The following is a 22,227-nucleotide window of genomic DNA, read 5'->3' as shown; positions in this document are numbered from 1 at the left end:
GGTATGTTAAAGGTTATGTGCACTAGAAACGTTCCTACTAGATCCGGCTTCTTAGAAAATTACTTGCTCGCATGCAACTATGTATGGGAACTTTAGCGTACAACGCTTTCTTTGCCGCCGACGTGTTGCTTGCTTATAACATTCTAAACGTGAAAATGATGGGCTCCATCGTTAGATCAATCTTCCCAAGCAAAAATCAGGATGGTCCATTCAATAGACAGGCAATACTCCAATTCAGGGAACATGTGTGGTACATCTAATTACTAAGTTGTTTAAAGGTTTTTCCCTAGCAGAGACAAATTAGCTATAAAAAAAGACAAATCGTTGTGTATCATTTCCAAATGCTTGTATATTATACTTTAATTATATATATATATATATATATATATATATATATATATATATATATATATATATATATATTGTTGGACAGGATCCCTGGAGTTAAATAGACTATTAAAAATCGAGAACCAAAAAAGGAAAATAAATTTTGAGAAAGAAGAACTTATTGAATGAGTCGAGGCGTGACTCTGAGTCACTCGGCTTGAAATCGAATTTGCTCCCCTTGGACGGCGTCCCAAGTGCAACAGGTTCCAAAGCAATCGACCTCCGGATACAACGACTATGACCCGGTCCCGGTGCACTCACCGTACACGGGCTCGAACCACTTGCGGTTTAATCAAAGTGCTGAGTTGACTCGCGATGAACTCATAGAAAATGCTTAAAACCGAATATCCGAGAGCGTTTTATAAGAGAAGAATTTTTCGTATATTAAAACCGGAATCGGTAGTCTTTATATAGACTCAAGTGGTGCATAAGCACCCTTTACAAAAGGTTAGGTCCAGTTGGATTTAAACCAAAGGTGCGACCAACCATAAGGGACGCATCTCTCTGGTTTAAAACGAAAAGGCGCAAGTGCGAGTACACTCCCGCACATACAGCCGTGAGTACCCATACACACACTCACGCGAGTATACACACACCGCACCGCACCGCACCGCCCAGCCGCCCGCCGTCCCGTCCGTCCGTCGCGCGCGCGACGCGCACACGCACACGGACTCGGACTCGGACTCGGCTCGGCTCGACGGCACGGCACGGCTCGGCTCGGCTTGCAGGGCGCGTGTGGTCAATGGCATAAATTAGAGCTATTGGCATAGCCCCACACAGGACCAAATTCACATGCAAAGGGGCTCAAGCCCTAAGCAAAAATACTATCTTATATACAAGATAGTTAACTTTGTGAAATCCGATGTGGGACAAAACCCCAAACTCAAAAGTACTACAATTTCAAAAATGGAGGGAAATTACCGAAAATTTGAAAATTCAAATTTTACTACTATTTTTAAAACAAAATATAACAATCTCCCACATGTTTTAAAATAAAACCCTTTTGGATTAAAGCGTAATAGTTGTGCAATGGTACCGGTGTCACCATAGAATTGAATCAACATTAGAGTAAGCAAGACAGGTCTAAAGGAATCAGGTGACACCATAGTCTTGAACCTGAATCCTTTTAATGTAGATCGCAAGTACATGCCACTCACACAACTCTTCTTCTGCAAGTAAATTTTCGGTTCGGTGCGTTTCGGTCATACTCCATTACCTGGATTTCATGAGTGCTCTAGAGAATTCGCCTATATTCTCATAGGAAGCGGCCTCCACCTCCACACCCATATAGGTGAATTCCATCAAGTGTATGTAGTAGCTGTATACACCACCAAATATATGGCTATGGATTCATTAAGAGTTCTAACAACTCATCATTCTACGTTGCTGTTTACACTGTACATCATAGAAGGGGCTCATACAACTTAGTGCAATCGTCTACCTCGTGTCTTGTTGTTTACCCATTGAACCTATCTCATGGGATCTTCACTTGTATAGGTTAGGTTGCCGACACTGACAACTCATATATTAGGCTCAGCCCCATTCCCTTCGATGTATCATTGACTAACATTTTAGATAGTCCTTTGGTTAGAGGATCTGCTAGATTCTTTTCTGACCTCACAAAGTCAATAAATATGACTCCATCACGCAACATGTGTTTCACTATGTTGTGTCTGAGTCTAATATGTCTGCTCTTTCCATTATATATTTTACTCTTTGCTTTCACTATAGCTACTTGACAATCACAATGAATAGACACGGCCGATACAGGCTTTGGCCACAATGGTATATCAGCTAAGAGATTTCTAAGCCACTCGGCTTCTGATCCAGCCTTTTCTAAGGCAATAAACTGGGATTCCATAGTAGAGCGAGTGATATATGTCTGCTTGGTAGACTTCTAAGAGACTGCTCCTCCACCTAAAGTAAAGACATATCCACTCGTGGATTTTGTCTCATCTGAATCACTAATCCAGTTAGCATCACTGTATCCTTCTAATACAGCAGGAAAACCATTATAATGTAAAGCATAGGCTATACTGCCTTTTAGGTATCTCAAAATCCTAGACAAAGCATTCCAATGCTCTTTTCCAGGGTTATGTGTATATCTACTTAACCTTCCTACTGCAAAAACTATGTCTGGTCTAGTGTAGTTTGTTAGATATATAAGGCTACCAATTATTCTGGAATACTCCAATTGAGACACATTATTTTCTATACTCCTCATGAGAGTCACACTATAATCATAAGGAGTACTGACAGGTAAACAATCAAAATGGTTAAACTTTCTCAATATCTTCTCAATGTAATGAGATTGAGATAATATAATAACACCATTTTTTCTGGTTACTTCAATACCCAAGATTACACTAGCCTCTCCTAAGTCTTTCATGTCAAACTTAGATGACAAGAATTTCTTAGTTGTATTAACTAATTTAATATTAGTTCCAAAAATAAGCATGTCATCAACATAAAGGCATATAATAACATAATCATTTCCAGAAATTTTACTATATACACATCTATCTACATCATTTATATGATAACCATTTGATTTTAAAACACCATCAAATTTTTCATGCCATTGTTTAGGAGCCTGTTTTAAACCATATAATGATTTAATTAGTCTACATACTTTATTTTCTTTTCCTAATATCTTATAACCCTCAGGTTGTTCCATATATATTTCTTCTTCTAAGTCTCCATTTAGGAAAGCTGTCTTTACGTCCATCTGGTGTACCACCAGTTTATATATGGAGGCTATCGCTATTAAGACCCTGATAGTTGTAATTCTAGTTACAGGAGAGTATGTATCAAAGTAATCTATTCCTTCTTTTTGTTTAAAGCCTTTCGCTACTAACCTAGCCTTAAACTTATCAATAGTCCCATCTGATTTTAGTTTCTTTCTAAACACCCATTTATAACCTATTGGTTTATTTCCAAGTGGTAGGTCTACAATTTCCCAAGTGTTATTAGATATAATAGATTCTAACTCATCATTTATTGCTTCCTTCCAAAAGGTTGCATCTGGAGAGTTAATTGCTTCTATATAGGTTGTAGGATCATCTTCTACTAAGAAAGTGAAAAAACCATCTCCTAGGTTAGTTTCTCTTCTAACCCTAGTACTTTTTCTTGGTTGTATCTCTTCTACTACTTTCTCGTATGCATTTTTACTAGTAGATGCAATATCGATTCTTTGACTTCCTCTATTCTTATAGATTTAGATTTCATAGGGAATACGTTCTCAAAGAACTCTGCATCCCTAGCTTCTATAATTGTATTAGGATCAAGAATATTATCCTTAGTTTTTAAAACTAGAAACCTATAGGCCGCACTGCTTTGTGCGTAACCTATAAATGCACAATCAGTCGTTTTAGGACCTAACTTTCTTTTCTTAGTTTCGGTAATCCTACTTTAGCAAGACACCCCCACACTTTAATATATTTGTAACTAGGAACATGATTCTTCCAAAGGTCAGATGGTGTGTGTTCAAAAGATTTAGAAGGAATTCTATATAGAATATAACAGGCAGATAGAATTGCTTCTCCCCACATATTTGAGGGTAAGCTTGAACTATTTAACATAGCATTCATCATTTCTTTTAAAGTTCTATTCTTACGTTCTGCTATTCCATTCTTGGTGTATAAGGAGGTGTAGTTTCGTGAACTATTCCATTCTTTTCACATAATTCTCTAAATTGAGAAGATTCATATTCACCTCCTCTATCTGTTCTAAGTCTTTTAATTTTTATATTTAACTGATTTTCAACTTCAATTTTGTATTTAGAAAAAGCATCTAAAGCTTCGTCTTTGTTCCTTAACAGATAGACTCTAGTGAACCTAGAGTAATCATCTACAAAAGTTATGTAATATCTTTTTCCACCTCTAGACATGTGATTTCTAAAATCACCTAAGTCACTGTGTATTAACTCTAATAGAATAGATGATCTTTCTATTTGTTTAAAGGGTTTTCTAATGAATTTTGATTCGACACATGTTTCACATTTGTCAAATTCTTCATTAGATATATTAGGTAATAAACCTAATCTTTTCATTTTCTTCAAAGATGTTATATTCACATGACCTAATCTACTATGCCATAGATAACAAGGTTCAACGGTATAAACAGAACTGAATGTCTTCTTATTATTATCATTGGATACATTTATAATGAATAAGCCATCGCTACAGTACCCCTTACCAACAAAGGTTCCATTCTTAGTCATTACAAGCTTATCTGAATCAAATACTAACTTAATACCAGCCTTATTGAGGAGTGAACCAGAGACCAAATTTCTTCTAATGTCGGGCACATGTAGGACATCATTCAACATCAGAGTCTTTCCAGAAGTGAGTTTCAGAAGTACTTTTCCTTTCCCTACAACTGGAGACGTTCTAGCATTACCCATGAACACCTGTTCATCATCTCCTGATACTTGATAGGAGGTAAACATGCTACGATCCTTGCACACGTGCCTAGTTGCACCAGTGTCTAGTACCCACTCCAAGTTGTTTACAAGGAAGACTTCTGACACCACAGCTACTATCATGTCAGACTCATTGCCTGTTTCTGTAAGATTAGCCTGCGGCTTATCTTTGTTTTTCTTAAGCCTGCAGGTTTTGACATGATGCCCAGGCTTTCCACAGTTGTAGCAGTTTCCTTTTTTCTTGAATTGATTGTTTGCATTCTTCTTTTTGAGCCTGCATTCATTTGCATAATGTCCAGGTTTGCCACAGTTATGACAGTTGCCCTTTTTCTTATTATTTGCCCGACTTGATTCCACAAGATTCGCCTTTGAATCTATCTCATTTTTATTTTCTTTTTGGTCCCTGATTCTATTGGCCTCCTCTATTCGTATGTGTACGATAGTGGTTTCCAAAGAAATACCGTTCTTTTTATGTTTCATTCTATTCTTATATTCTTTCCAGGAGGGCGGTAACTTTTCTATTAGTGCTCCTGACAGAAACACTTCATCCAACTTAATTCCTTCTATCGATAGTTCATGAACTAGACTTTGAAAATCATGAATCTGATTTGTGACAGGTATATCGTCTGTCATTTCATAATGAAGGAAATTAGCAATTGCATGTTTCTTAGCGCCTGCATCTTCTAATATGTATTTCTTTTCCAAAGCAGTCCATATGTCTTTAGCAGACACGTAAGAAGCATACACGTCATAAAGCTCGTTGGATAAAGAGTTTAGAATATAATTTTTACAATTATTTTCATCTGTTACTTCAGTTTGATTTGCTGGATCTATAGTAAATGATTCAGATAAAATGTATGAAACTTTCAGGGTGGTCAGAGCGAACATCAGTTTCTGTTTCCACCGTTTAAATGATTGTCCAGCGAACGGTTCGATTTTGGCTAACTCAGTAGAAGCATTTACTGTTACTGTAGCCATAGTCTATGTAATTCAACAAATTCGATTTCAAGATTGTTGGAATATTTAGTTGAATTAAATAGACTATTAAAAATCGAGAACCAAAAAAGGAAAATAAATTTTGAGAAAGAAGAACTTATTGAATGAGTCGAGGCGTGACTGAGTCACTCGGCTTGAAATCGAATTTGCTCCCCTTGGACAGCGTCCCAAGTGCAACAGGTTTCCAGAGCAATCGACCTCCAGGATACAACGACTATGACCCGGTCCCAGCGGTGCACTCACTGTACACGGGCTCGAACCACTTGCAGTTTAATCCGAAAGTGCTGAGTTGACTCAGCGATGAACTCAGTAGAAAATGCTTAAAACCGAATATCAGAGAGCGTTTTATAAGAGAAGAATTTTTCGTATATTAAAACCGGAATCGGTAGTCTTTATATAGACTCCGAAGTGGTGCATAAGCACCCTTTACAAAAGGTTAGGTCCGTTGGGTTTAAACCCAACAGGTGCGACCAACCGGAAGGGACGCATCTCTCTGGTTTAAAACGAAAAGGCGCAAGTGCGAGTACACTCCCGCACATACAGTCCTGCGAGTACCCATACACACACCCACGCGAGTATACACACACCGCACCCGCACCCGCACCCGCACCCGCGCCCACGCCCAGCCCAGCCCAGCCCAGCCCGTCCCGTCGCGTCGCGTCGCGCACGCGCACACGCACACGGACACGGACTCGGACTCGGCTCGGCTCGGCACGGCACGGCTCAGCTCGGCGCGCGTGTGTGGTCAATGGCATAGATTAGAGCTATTGGCATAGCCCCCCACAGGACCAAATTCACATGCCCCCTGAAAGGGGCTCAAGCCCTAAGCAAAAATACTATCTTATATACAAGATAGTTAACTTTGTGAAATCCGATGTGGGACAAAACCCCAAACTCAAAAGTACTACAATTTCAAAAATGGAGGGAAATTACCGAAAATTTGAAAATTCAAATTTTACTACTATTTTAAAACAAAATATAACATATATATATATATATATATATATATATATATATATATATATATATATATATATATATATATATATATATATATATATATATATATATATATGGCGCCCACAAATAATTCAAACAAAACTGTCCAAATTATGGGTAACTTCTTAGAATGTGTAAAAAAAAAATTTAAAAACAAAAACTTTTTTTAAAATTTTTTTAATTTTAAATTTTTAAGTGTCCTTCTATCAAGGTTAGCATGATTAGTATATCGTAACTCAAGGACAATGACTACCACAATTTTTTAAAAATCCAAGTACTCACATATGCTACAGTAGTTTTTCACCACAATGGGTATTTGAACCTTATGACATCATGTTGAAACTCTCGTGAGTCTACCATGGAGGCATCTGTAAGGATCCATGACTTCCACAATTAAATTGGTTTTAGTTTCAATCTAATATTTGCTATGTATATCATCTCTAAATGCTTGTATATAAGTGTCATATATACAGCTTAAGTAGCAAATAATTCCCCTAAGTGAATGGAAGTGGTATTTTAGGAAAAGTTAATTGAGATAGACTAGGGTTGTTTCGTTAGGGGAAAAGTTGTGTTCACATTCTATGTAGAAATGGGATTCCAGTTCCACACATGTGCATTACATGCTTCATCTACTTAGTATTTGATAGTCTAAATTCAAGCATCCCATGTTTGAATTTGTGCTACTATTAATTTTTGACATATGCATCAAATGTGCACATGCACCCATGTGTATCAATGCCATCAATCAATTTTAATATCCCCACGTGTGCCATAATCATCATGTTCATGTCCATGGTAAAGGATGTTTGGCAAATAAAGATGAAACAACTAATTAGCAATAACATATCCATTACTAACCATAAATTGTATGTCATGAATCATTAGTGGTGACATAATTTTGCCTAAATACAACGGTCAACTAATTCAATCAAGTCCACCATCATCCTAGTGGTGGACTGCATAAGAGTTTCAATACTAGGTCAAGGGTTCAAGTATCCATAGGTGATGATATCTTACCAAGGCATGAGTGTGTTGCGGTCCAATGTTTGACAATCTTTTCCATAACTTTTTGGTCACTTTACCTTACGTAACATGTGACCATTAACTTTTCCACCATGCATTTGATGTCCATTTCTCATGTTGATGGGAATGTCTCATGGGAATGATTTTTTAATTATAAACCATCCCTGCTAAGGAAATATATGGAGAGGGTACATCCAATAGGACTATTCCAGGTAAAGCAATAGACTTGTGAGCCAACCCTGACGTTTTGATGACATCCTATCCTTTCTTTATTTCAGCCCCTAATTTCTTCTTGGCAAAAAAAAATAAAAATAAAAATAAAATAAAATAAAAAAATCAGGTGGAAATAGGTGGATGGGGATGCCCATGGTAAGCAATCTTCCAGATTGAATGTGGCGACTGTGTTTTGTATATTCCATCTAATCCATTCGAAGATGAAAATAACCCAAAAAAAATTAGGACTACATTTCAAAACTCAGGTGGGTCACATTACTTAATTTTAGAGATTTTGGGCATGATTTGAATTCTGTGGTGGGCCCGAGTTTTGTATCGGTTTGATTTTTGGGACTCAAGTAGAAAATTAGGGGACAAAAATATGCACGGATTGGATGCATTAAAAAATCGCAGTGGGCTTCACACATCAATTGGTATTTTAGGCTTATACGGTAGAAACGTTTGTACTGGATCCCGCCTCTTCGAAAATTACAGGTTGCCATGCAACTGTGTATGGCAACTTTAGCGTACAACGCTTTCTTTGTTACCCAAATGTTGTTTCTTATAACATCCGTACCGTGAAAACGATGGACCGAATCAAAAAGATCATCTGAACCGAAATCCAGGATGGTCCATTCAATGTACAGCCAATAGTCCAATTCAGTGAGCATATGTGGCCCACCTTATGACTCAGTTCTTTCAAGTTTTTCACCAGCTGATATTCATGGTACAGCCCACCATTTTCCATTTTTAGCCATCGGATTTTGCACCAAGTGACAAACTAGCAAAAAAAAAAAGAAGAGAAAAGAAGCAAACGTTGTATATTAGAGTTTCCATACAACGTTTGTATGGAAAAGTTTTTAAAAGTTTAAATGATGTGTACATCTTTCAGTTGACTTCTTCACGTAATTCCCCCTGTTTCCTCCAGGCAGCGGACGCGGATTGCGTGCTAACAAGAGTAACAACGTCAGCAGCCAGGTGGCCACTGACAATGCTCCGTGGGTCTTAATATATATGTGTTTTATCTAAGCCGTCCATCTAATTTTTCAGATCATTATAGAGAATTAATTAAAAATTTAGTGAGATCCAAGTATCAATTGGACCACACCACAAGAAAACAGTGGATATTGAATACCCACCGTTAAAAACATTTCAGGGTTCACTGTAATGTTTATTTTTCATCCAACCCGTTGATCATATCACTCATACATGGATGAGAAAACATAAATATAAGCTTAATTCAAAACTTCTGTGGCTGTTAAGAAGTTTTTAATGGTAAGTGTTCAATCATCACTCTTTCCTGTTGTGTGGTCCATATGAGATTTATATATGACTTATTTTTTGGATCATGCCATAAAATATACTAGAAAAATGGATGGATGGCCTGGATAGGGCACATATATCATGATGGCCACACAGAGCACTGTTAGTAGCCACCTCCCTACTGACGCTGTCTGCAGGCAATCCGCATCCCCACGCAGCTCTCTAACTCCACATGCAGCTATACGTGTCAACCTCGCACGTAGATGGGATATCTGAACCATGCATCCGGCGGGGCCTGCTATGTAGTTCAGTTGGTATAAATGACACGCCAATCAACTGAAAAGGATTGGCTACTCCCTCTGACACCAGCCCCGGGGCTGGTGGTCGGTGTTCTGTGGGCCCATCATGATGTATGTGTTTCATCCATTTTTAGAGATCATTTTACGGTTTGATCCTAAAAATGAGAGGTATATAAATCTCAGGTGGACCACACCACATGAAAACAATAATGATTGGATATCCATCATTAAAATCCTCCTAAATCCTGCCGTACTGTTTACTTGACATCCAATATGTTGATTAGGTCATACCGGCCTAGATGAAGGGAAAAAATAAAAATCAGCTTGATCCAAAACTTTTATAGCCTTGAAATGTTTTTTAAAGGTCAACGCTCATTCAACACTGTTTCCTGTAATGTGGTCCACTTAAGATTGGGATATAACTAGTTTTTGGTCTCATACTGTAAAATGATCTGTAAAAATAAATGGATGGCATGGATGAAACACATACAACATGATGGAGCCCATGGAGCACCGACCATCAGCCATTGGCTGGTGTCGGAGGAGTAGCCAATCCGTTTCCCCAATCAACTTACCAAGTGGACCAAAAGAAGTGTACGGTATGAAGAAAGTTGCCGATGGTCCATGTTCAACGTACAAGTGTGACCTGCTTTGCTAGTTTGAACGGTTCGGAATACCCAACCATGTTTCAGAAATCAGATGCATGCATGTAGAGTTCTTGAACTGTGGCACGTTCAGGTTGGTACTCTAGATGGATGGTATTGAGCCTGCTTTCTCTCTGCCACGTGTAACGGAGGGAATTGTAGTGGCATTTACCTTAAACCGAACTGCACTAAGGATGGGAACAGGGGTAGATCGATCGTATGCCAGGAATCAGATTGATTGGATAACCAGACCTCAGATTAATAAACATTTATTCGCTGAATCCAAACACTTCACAACCTTTTCATATCTACCGTCCATTGGATGCCACCCATTGGCCATCTATGATGTAATACTTGGGCCATGATCCATCGGGTCCCACTAGATGGGCGGCACCGATTTCAGGTACATGCAACGTGTACGGTTGAGGGTCTCCCTAGCACCCTAGACTGTAGTTGTTGTATAAAAGCAAGTGGACCAAGATGGTGGAGCCCACCGTAGGAAGACAAATAGAAGAGTTTTATAAACGGATGAGATCATCAATCATTGCCGTAAAGCAAAGAAACCAAATGGATTAACTCATTGTGGGGGCAAAAGAGAGAAATATAAAGGAAGAGGGGTGGTTTACCAAATAGACTAATGCCATTAATTTCAAACCGTCCATTAGAAAACTGGAAAAACGTAGTATACAGTGCTCGCAGCTCCGAAGTCTAGCTTGATTGATCCAGACCATTGATATTCTGGATCTCACTTTGGATAACTCTGTGAACAAAATTCACCGAGATGGGAAAACCCTAACCCTTCAATTGAGGGTTTCTATAGTGTGGCACATGATATCAACGGTTGGGATTTCTGAACCATGAGCCCCACTTAACTAGAAGACCCACATCCACCCTACACGTAGAGTGCAGGTACACCAATCCAACAATCCAGACCATTGGTTTGGATCGATCAACGGTTGGGATTTCTGAACCATGAGCCCCACTTAACTAGAAGACCCACATCCACCCTACACGTAGAGTGCAGGTACACCAATCCAACAATCCAGACCATTGGTTTGGATCGTCTGGCCACGCCCTATCCACTGTCTGAGCGACATGCCACGTGTACGGTGGATGTTATCCGCTTCCATTTCTTCTTAATAGAGTGGCTTTAGGCACACACGACGACACAAAAACACATCTTAATCGTACATTAAAAAAAAAGAGTAGCGGATTCGGTCAGGTCGGGTAATACCCAATTCAGTCAAGCATGAACATAGGGCCCACCTTGACTTATTTTTTGTATATCCACGACGTCCATCCGTTTTTTCAGATCATTTCATGACATGGGACAAAAAATAAAGCATATCAAAATCTCAGGTGGACCACACCAAATGAAACAATGGTGATTGACCATTAAAAACTTTCTGTGGACCACAGAAGTTTTGGATCAAGCATACATTCGTGTTTTCCCTTCATCCGTGTCTTTTTTACCTTATCAACAGATTGGATACTAAATAAACATTAAGGTGGGCCCTAGGAAGTTTTTAATGGTGGATTTTTAATCACCACTATTTCCTGTAAAATACGGTCCACCTGAATTTCGCATCTGCTTCATTTTTGAGCCCTTGTACTTAAAATGAGTTGGAAAAACAGATGGACGGTGTGGATATAAAACATATACATCAAGGTGGGCCCCAGGGTTACGTCCTGACCGAACCCGGTGTTAACCCGACCCGACCGAATTCACAGTCATAAAGAAGAGGTTTGAGGTGTGGTTATATGCAATCGCAACCACTAAAAAAGAAAAGGTTGCAACAAGAAGACATTGGGATTTGGTGACTCAACCAAACAATAATCGAAGAGTATTGGTTTGGAGCTTAAAGAAGGGGAATTATATGATGTGTGGGCCCATCTTTGCATACCATACATGGGTTTTTAATTTAGATGGGTGGGGCCCATGTTTTGGTAATCAAGACCATTGGTCTGTTACATCTCAGAGTAGATAGACCACATCTTAACAAATTCCCTTTATAGGATGATAATCTTGACCTATCTAATTTCTGACCTACAGATAGACTAGCTATCAAGGAAAGTCATAAAAAGAGGATCGATCCACTACAACACAATGTTTGGGGCCCACCATGATGTTTTCATGACATCCAATCCGTTCATGATGTACAGTCGCTCATGTTTTTGTAGAAATGAAAAATCAGATTAATCTAAAACTCAGGTGGACCACATAATAGTAAACGGTTATGATGGGGATGGTCACCATTAACTCCCTTTCAGATGTTTTGTAAGGCCCACCTTATTTTGTACAAGACATCCAATCCATTAAAAAGATGCACCCCACCACGATGAACGATGACCCAAAATCCAGAGATCCCAAAACTCAAGTGGGCCATACTACATGATTTTTAGATGCTACGGCCCACCTGAGTTTTGGATGGGGCTCACTTTTGGGTTCCAACGAGAATACGAGGGATAGCACATGATCGATGGATTGAATGTCATGCAACAATCGAAGTAGGTCCCACACATCGTTAAGCTTAACCTACAAAGGTTTGTAGTGGATCCGGACTTAGAAAATAATTCTAAATGTAGAACTGAAAAAGGTACCAATATTGGTTATCACTGCCATTCAATCTTAAATACTTTTAAGAGATTCTCCATCTACGGTGGGAATAAACGGATCAACCGTCTGGATTAAGGAACCATGGGCGTCACTTTACATAACTGAAAATTCGTGTGTACCATGCAAACGTGCGGATCATGTATCATATACCTCCCCTTAAACATATGATATGAGTGAGTTGAAATTCGTCTTGTATATTGGAATGATTCGGGTCCCCTGCTGTTGACTTCGTGAGCTGAATACGTCATATACAATTGAATAGAAAATTATAGATGCTCTGGCAGAGCACGAATAATCCATACTCATGCACAATGTAATGTACAAATTATAAATATTTACTACAATCAGGACCGTACAAATCGTGGGATGATATATGAATGACTTTTCATTTGACCATGTGGGCTGGAAAATGCTACCTATCGGATTTGACAGTTGCTATGGACGATGTTCAATGGTTCAAATTCAACCAACGAATGTCTACTTATTAGAGGCTAGGATAGTGCAAATACTCTAACTTTGAGTCGGTGGCCCATCTAAACGGACGCACTCGATTTCAAGACTGTATAGTGCGTTCATGCGTATGGATAGTGATACTCTCTCAACGTATCAAATTACCCGTTAAAATAGAAATATTTCCTAATAACGCACTCGTGTCATATTGTCACTGTGTGCAAGATTCAATCCGCCCATTATGTGTGTGGCCCACCTTGTCGACGGCCAGACCCAAGAATCAGACAAGTCATCTCATTAGATGGAACACACGTGTATGTTGAATGGAGAACTAGCCAACTTTTTATAACCGTCCAATTGTTATTTTATATCTGTCCCATCTGATACGTAGACAAATCTGATCCTTGGCCCAGATCATTCGAACGTTGGATCCTACCCAATGGATATATTGGGTCTTACACACGTGTGGCACATAGCACATCGGATACTATGCACGCATGAGAACTGGCAAGCCCAAACAAAAAAAAAGTACGAGACGATCGTGGGCCGGCCATCTATTTTGTAGAAGTGGAGCTCATATTTCAGTGATCCAAACCGTTGATATTTTGAGCCCCACTTCTGATTGCCGGTATACCTAAAATCTAAAGGAAAAGAAATTCCAACCCTTCAATAGGTGGTCCAAAAATAACCACATATGAAAGAAAAAATAGCACGGCCGACGCTCCACAAGGCCACATATACGAGCCTGGATAGACGAATTTTGGTTCATGGACCATCAAGGGTGAGAGCCATTGTACAGACTGTTCGGATCAGTTGTGAGCCCCACTTTTAAAAAGCGAAAACCCGAACGTGTATCGTAGAGACACTAAGCCCGAGCATCGTATGATGATTTTTAAAAAATAGAAATCCAACCGCTCTCTTTTGGGCTCTCATCCCGAATCGACAAACCACGACTATCTCGCTTCACCTGCCAGAGTTCGTTTCTCGTATGTCGCGATTTATAATCGAAGCGTATGTTGCATCCCACTGGGGGCTACATGCAGGAATTTTATGATGATCTGAACCGTCCATTTTATTGAATCTATGATCTGAAAGGTTCTTTAGCTGACTATATACTGTAAAATTAAAATTTTCAATAGTTCATGTTAAACACTAAGAATCAAAGGTTAGAATCTATCGATAAAGCATGAATGTGAGAAAACATATTTTTTTAACATATTAAAGAGAATAGGACTGTTCCATCTCAGCATGTCCGCAGTGGGCCCCATTAGTTAGCGACAGACAAAAGCTGTATCATAAGTCGCGACGGAGAAAAAACGAACTCCACCTGCTATATCTCCATGCAATCTCTCTCATCTACTCTCTCTTTGGGGAGCAGTGCCCATGGGCTGCCCGAGATAGGAGTTGGGGCGATGCCATTAATGGCATTTGTTGCGTTTGCCTGACACAATCCATCCAACCTCATTAAATCCTCTCCATTTCCCGATTTCCCAACATCCAAACGCGTCCCAATCCCGCTCTCCCACACCCTTACACCTGCATGCATGCATCCACGCTCGAAACCGCGCCTTCTCTCCCCACAACCAAATTCTCACGATATTTTGACAGCCCCTCCGAGAACAAAAGAACGACCTGGTGTAGCGATAAGTTGACGATAGATTCAATTTCGCGCGAGAAAATCGCCGGGATTTTTCCCGTCCCATGCAGCAGCAGAACAGAAGCTAATTAGACTTCATCTCGTTCTCATATTTCTCTCTGCGCTTTCTCTGGAATGGAGAAACCCCTGATTTTCAGCGGAATTACACTAATGCCATCGCTCTTTCTTCTCCTAATCTTCGTGGGCTTTTCTTCTGGGCTTGTTTCCTACGGCTCGGATGACTCGATCATGAGAGCGCTGTTGGAGTTGAAGGAATCGTTCGTTGAGGATCCTTTGCACGTGTTAGACGACTGGTCTCTGCACAACCCCGACGTGTGCAGATGGCGAGGCGTTTCCTGCGACTCGTCACTCGACTCAGTCTGTGTACTGAGTCTGAACCTGTCCGACTCGTCGCTCTCTGGGACTATCTCTTCCTCACTCGCCCGTATTTCTTCTCTTCAAATTCTCGATCTCTCATCCAACAGCCTCACTGGAGAAATCCCAACTCACCTCTCCAACCTCACTTCCCTCACTTCTCTCCTACTCTTCTCTAACCAACTCACCGGGTCAATACCGAGTCAACTCAGCTCGCTCAAAAATCTCCGAGTCCTCCGAATCGGCGACAATGATCTCTCTGGTCCGATTCCCAGCTCCCTCGGGAATCTCTCGAATCTAACCACTCTGGGATTAGCATCTTGCAATCTCTCCGGCTCGATCCCTGCTGAACTCGGTCGACTCGGAAAACTCGAGAACCTGGTCTTGCAGCACAACAGACTTGAAGGATCGATTCCACCGGAACTCGGGAACTGCTCCAGCCTCTCCGTCTTCACCGTCGCTGTGAACCATCTCAACGGGTCGATTCCCAGCGAATTGGGTCGGATTCCGGGTCTTCAGGTTCTAAACCTCGCGAACAATTCGCTGGAGGGAGAGATTCCGAGTCAACTCAGTGAGTTGACTCAGCTCGTCTACCTCAATTTCATGGGGAATCGGCTCGTGGGTCGGATACCACCATCGCTCTCTGAAATGGGTAGTCTTCAGAATCTCGATTTATCATCGAATAATCTCGTTGGAGAGATTCCGGCGGAATTGGATGGTATGGGAGAGCTGATTTTCCTTGTATTGTCAGGCAACAAGCTTTCCGGTTCTCTCAGAGATAGCATATGTTCTAATCCGAATTCGAAATTGGAGCATTTGATTTTATCAGGGAATACATTCAGTGGGAGAATTCCGATCGGGTTCGGAGAATGCCGGTCGTTGCAGCAGCTCGATCTTGCAGATAATCAGCTCAACGGCTCAATTCCAGTTGAATTAGGCCAGCTTGGCAATCTAACTGATCTCTGGCTCAACAACAATAGCTTCGTCAGATCAATTCCCAAATCGATCGGCAATCTCAGCAATCTCCGGACGCTTACATTCTATCACAACAACTTGCGTGGGGAGCTGCCGGAGGAGATCGGATTGCTCGGTTCGCTTGAAACGCTCTATCTCTATGAAAATCAGCTGACAGGGGAAATCCCATTATCAATTGGAAACTGTTCGAGCTTGCAAATGATCGATTTCTATGGAAATCAGTTCACGGGAAGTATTCCGATCACTATAGGAAGGTTGAAGAAGCTGAGCTTTATCGATCTCAGGCAGAACGAGCTCTCGGGTGATATTCCTGCTACACTGGGGAACTGCCGGGAGCTCGCCGTTCTGGATTTGGCGGATAATCATCTTTCGGGTGTGATTCCTGGATCATTTGGATTCCTTCAATTGCTGCAGCAGCTGATGCTTTACAACAATTCCATCGAAGGTATCATTCCTGATGATATGATCATGTGTAGGAATCTGACTAGAGTGAATCTCTCGAATAATCAATTCAATGGCAGTATTCTTCCATTGTGTGGTTCGCGATTGCTGCTGTCATTTGATGTTACTAACAATTCGTTTGATGGTCGGATTCCTCCTCAATTGGGGAATTCACCGGCTCTCTCGCGGCTACGTTTGGGGAGTAACCGATTTGATGGTGAGATTCCTTCTATGTTGGGGGAGATCGATGAGCTAGAGCTTCTAGACCTGTCGAGCAATTTGCTCAATGGAACAGTGCCAGAAGGGCTATCGTCGTGTAAGAAGCTGACCCACATTGATTTGAATGGGAACCGTCTAATAGGGCCTGTCCCGTCATGGCTCGGTACTTTGCCTCAGCTGGGGGAGCTCAAGCTGTCATCGAATGGATTCGACGGGCCTCTTCCTCGTGAGCTCTTCAATTGTAGTAGTCTTATCTTGCTTTCGATCGACAGTAATTTCCTAAGTGGGGCCCTCCCGTCTGAAATCGGCAATCTGACAGGCCTCAACTTATTGAATCTGGACCGCAATCGGTTCTCTGGGTCTATCCCTCCTGAGATTGGCAAGCTGAGCAATCTCTACGAGCTGCGGCTTTCGCACAATGCCTTTGATGGAGGAATCCCAATTGAGCTGGGGCAATTGAACAATCTACAAAGCGTTTTAGACCTCAGCTACAACAATCTAACAGGCGAGATCCCACCGTTGCTTGCAACATTGTCCAAGCTCGAAGTCCTCAATCTGTCACACAACTCATTCTTGGGAGAAATCCCACGACAGATTGGCGAAATGAGCAGCTTGGGCAAGCTGGATCTGTCATATAACCACCTTCAAGGCCATTTGGACAAGGAATTCTCCCGCTGGCCGGCCGATTCCTTCTCGGCCAATGCAGGCCTCTGTGGAAGGCCTCTCGATCCCTGCGACAATCTCAACTCCAATCACCAGCGATCAGGCCTGAACAAGGCCGCTGTGGCTGTGATTGCAGCTACCTCAACCTTAGCCTTCATTGTTCTCGTACTTGCTATTGTGATTGCACTGGCCTGCAAGTGGCGATTGCCGAGGAGGGCCCACGAAGTGAATTGTGCAAACTCATCAAGTTCATCACATGTCCAGCGGCGGTTGATCTTCCAAGGTGCAGTGAAGAGGGAATTCAAATGGGAGGATATCATGGAAGCCACAAACAATCTCAGTGATGAATTTGTGATTGGGTCGGGCGGCACAGGGACAGTCTACAGAGCTGAATTGTCAACAGGAGAGATCATAGCTGTTAAAAAGATGCGGCGGAAGGATGATCTCTTGGTCGATCGGAGCTTTACCAGGGAGATTCGGACACTTGGGAGGATAAGGCACAGGCATCTAGTGAAGCTGATGGGGTGCTGTACCAGTAGCCGAACGGGGACCACCAATTTGCTGATCTATGAGTATATGGAGAATGGGAGTGTTTGGGATTGGTTGCATCGTCCATTGTCGGCTAAGAAGAAGAAGCTGCTATGGGAGGAGCGGTTGAGGATCGCGATCGGGCTGGCCTGTGGTGTAGAGTATCTCCATCATGACTGTGTGCCGAGGATCATTCATCGAGACATCAAGTCAAGCAATGTATTGCTTGATGTTAATATGGAGGCTCACTTGGGGGATTTTGGACTGGCAAAGGCTGTGATGGACAGTCATGACTCGAGCGGTGGTGGGACGGAGTCGACGTCTTGGTTCGCTGGATCCTTCGGCTACATTGCTCCAGGTACTTCCCTACTGAAAATGAACTTTTGTGAATAGATGGCCTACCTAATCTTCCTTTTGGTAAGTGTCTGAGGTCTATCACTGTCTTCCTCAAGGGGATCTCAAGGGAATAATTACTCTGAATCCATGGAGCTTCTCTAGACTCCTCAGAGACATTCCTTGAATCCACTAGGAAAAATAGAAAAAATTGAAATAAATTCTAGTAAATTCGAAAATAGATTGATTGATGATTAAAAAAAAAAATGAATTTACAATCCTTTAAATAGTTATACCAAACCTAGGAAGAAGTTTCAGAATCAAACTCCAACACAAACTCCCTACAAAAACGTGACATCCTATACATAGTAAACTTACTATTTAACTTCATGGTTTTAGGCTAAAAATAGTTAAGTGTCCAGCCTAACCACATTATTCTCCTAATTTTTTAAAGCCCTTTTCATGTTGGGCATGACTCTTAAAGCTCAAAGGATCAAGAATTATGATCAAATTAAAACTTACTATAAATAGTAAAACGAAATTAAAATGGACTTTTGACCATCAATCTGATGGAATCTCGCAAATTCGGCGTGGGCAACCCGTCGTAGTGGGTTGGGTTGCTAAAGTAGCTTCTCCTACCCCGAAATCATATATGGTACGTCGAATAACTCAATCCGGTTTGCGAGATATGCCTGTTTTAGGGTTCTGACGGTCCTAATGGGCCATCCTCTAGTCCATCTTGGACATGAAAGTGTCCACGACCCGCTCTACATCAGTGTCCAATCGTCGTCTAGTTTTGATCAAACAGTGATATATGATCGGTGGGCCTTGAAATACTGCAACAATTGGGTGATCACCATTCAAATCATGTCCTCTTTTTCTTTCCTGTTCTGATCACCTATCAAAGTGGGCCTTTTTTTCCCTATCAGATGGGTCCAAATATAGTAGAAGTTATGATCTTACAATAATCTCAACCGTAATTTTTCTTACTGGTGGGCCCATGATAACTCAATGACAACACCATGTACACTTATAGATGATCAATAACTAAAGCTGACAACATTTTATGTTGATGTTCTCAGAGTATGCCTACTCACTGAAGGCGACAGAGAAGAGTGATGTGTACAGCATGGGCATTGTTCTGATGGAGCTAGTAAGCGGCCTCATGCCGACGGACAGGATGTTCGGGGAAGACATGGATATGGTCAGGTGGATTGAGTCACACATGCTGGGCCCAACCAGAGAGGAGTTGCTGGACCCCACATTGAAACCACTCCCCCCTGATGAGGAATCCAGCATGTTTGAAGTGCTCGACGTCGCATTGCAATGCACGAGGACCGCCCCTGCCGAGCGACCATCGGCACGGCGAGTGTCTGATCTCCTCATCCACATATCCATGACTGACAACAAAGTGTGTTCTACAAAGAAAGCTGTTGAATTCAGATGAACCAAAAAGAATTTCTCATCTAAATGACCAGTTTTGTTCAGCACTTTACCACTGTGGAAGATCCTAACCTCTATATTTTCTGAAGAATGTGGATATTTGTTCTGTTCTGTTCTAATTGCTGTCTGTAGAGCATGGATCAAAGGGTCGGGATGTTCCAATCCGGGGTAGATCTTTAGCATTCTCCATCCATGGTAGGGCCCATAAGATCGACAGTCTAGATCACTGAACCATGAGTCCCACATGTGTGAATAGGACTCCATACATGTGGAGAGATGGTGAGGTGGTCTGAACCGTTCTACTGTTCGGGTTGTTCTATGTTAAATTGTTAGAATCCATTAGGCTCTGTTTGGATGCACAAGTGGAACTGAATTGCGAATTGGGCTTCTTTCAAGAGGAAATAACTAAAGCTAACGACTGTTTCCTTATAAATAGTATCCCTCAAATTGCAGTTATGTTCCTCTCTGGCAACCACCATACAGGCTTACAGTTCACTTAATATGAATCAATGGACAACCAACAGTCTAAGTGTACAGATTTGGCCGATCTGGTAAATGGGTCAGCCTGATTTTTTAGAAGACTTGATCTTCAAGGTGGGGCCTACCATTTTTACGGTGGGGATCTTCTGGTCAAGTTGCGGTGCTGTTGTCTTTAAGAGATTGCGTGAAGATGGTCCTCGATAAATTTCATGCGTTGGCCATGGGCTTGAAAATTGACGTCCATCTAGGTATTGGGGCTTGGACTAACCTGGCCCACTTGCACTTCCATCTAAGGGATGGCAACGACGATAACCTCACCTCACCAATGGTGTGGTGAGGTGGCCGCTGCGATAGGATTTAACAACATTATCCAAGTTTTTATTTTAACTAGGTGTGGCAATGGGCCGGGCCAGGCTAGGGCCACAACCCAAAAATCGATTAAATCCCTACTTCCCAAGTTAAATGTTTCTAGTCCATCCTTCAAGCAGGTGGGCAGGACATGCATTAACATTTATAAAAATGAAAACTGAGATTTACATGCAAAGATGAATGCGTCACTAACTAGTGATTGGAATGGCACATATTTAAAATAGAACTCATGTACACATGAATGGAATCTTCTGATCGTGTGGATCTAAAATGGCCAAAACCCAAGCTGGCCTGAAAATTGATCAGGCCATACATGCAAAGTCAAAGCCAAAGCCAGCAAATGGGCCAAGCTAATGTCTAAGTATAGGTTAGAATTCAGAGGAATAATTCACAGATGACACTTGAACGTGTTGCAAGGCGTCATTTCAAAGGTGAGTTTTGAGACTATTCTTTTCCGATAGGGCGGAACTCCTAGATTCCATTGGAAACCTTCAAACCTCAAGATGATCTAATCACTGCTTAGAGATTGTGATTATCTCCTTGTAGGGGCTAAACAACTGTGTACATTTTCCACCATATCTAAACACTGCATATATGGATCATAGGAATCAATCCAGATTTTCATATCTTGGGCCGATTGAGGATGGAGCATAGCAGAAAAATACTGGAGTGAATGGTTAAATCATCTCTCGCCGTCCATTGAATGTCGATAGTTGACGATTTTCCTTTTAACTGTCCAATTGATGGCCACCAATTTAGCCAGTAAAGATTGTTCTATCAGTGTGATCTTTGGGCCATTCTGCTCAGCCTCCATCCACAACCGAAACCGCAATGTGGCCATCCATGTATGCCCATGTGGATGTGGATGAGTCGATGCCAAATAAGAAATGGTGGATAGTGCTAATGGTAATCAAGCCGTCTTCAGTACAAGAACTTATCATCTCCTCATCTTCCAAAAGAGATATTGAAGAAATCTGGGAATGGGTGGCACATTTACCTCTAAAACTCTCAGAATTTGAACCACCAGTCCCGTCAACAGCGGAGATGTCTCCTTCTCTTGAATACACCAGCAAGCAACTCTACAAGCTCTGTTGAGGTCTTACAAAGTCAGCATTATAGTCCGATCAGTGGTCTAATAGGCAAAGGGCATCACCTCTTTCATCTTGCCTGCAGCCAAAACGTTGGAAATAACAGCCTCAGACATTTCTGATCACTTCGTGTTTTTACACCCGATACAACCTTGAAAACCAAAACCATCATTCGTTAGCTGTACACATCAACTTCCACTGTTAATAGCTATGCATTGAATCCATTCTGGTTACAGATAACCTATGGTTCCTCTCATCGTCGTTAGTACTCGGCAAAGTCCCCGACTGCTAAACTTCACCGTGCCAAAATCTGCCACCACTGGAACAATATTGGAACATCCAAAAATATGATTTCAGGCTTGA

At 41.4% G+C, this 22,227-nt stretch overlaps 1 protein-coding gene across 1 annotated transcript; it reads left to right on the top strand.

Annotated features, from left to right (window-relative positions):
- The first annotated feature begins 14,272 nt into the window (after positions 1-14,272).
- Positions 14,273-20,046, top strand: LOC131241292 (LRR receptor-like serine/threonine-protein kinase GSO1). The gene is made up of 2 exons (XM_058240081.1): positions 14,273-18,509; positions 19,567-20,046. Exons 1-2 carry the CDS (start codon positions 15,086-15,088, stop codon positions 19,929-19,931), a joined length of 3,789 nt encoding a protein of 1,262 aa, XP_058096064.1. The 5' UTR covers positions 14,273-15,085; the 3' UTR covers positions 19,932-20,046.
- Positions 20,047-22,227: the final 2,181 nt, after the last annotated feature.

This window comes from Magnolia sinica, chromosome 1 (assembly GCF_029962835.1).
Source record: "Magnolia sinica isolate HGM2019 chromosome 1, MsV1, whole genome shotgun sequence".
NCBI lineage: Eukaryota > Viridiplantae > Streptophyta > Magnoliopsida > Magnoliales > Magnoliaceae > Magnolia > Magnolia sinica.
This window is presented reverse-complemented; position numbering and strand designations above follow the sequence as displayed.

Excerpts from the sequence above, each read along its gene's own strand:
- LOC131241292 (XM_058240081.1), top strand. The coding sequence starts at position 15,086 with ATGGAGAAACCCCTGATTTTCAGCGGAATTACACTAATGCCATCGCTC. Across the intron at positions 18,510-19,566 it reads CTTCGGCTACATTGCTCCAG|AGTATGCCTACTCACTGAAG; the intron begins GTACTTCCCTAC and ends TGATGTTCTCAG.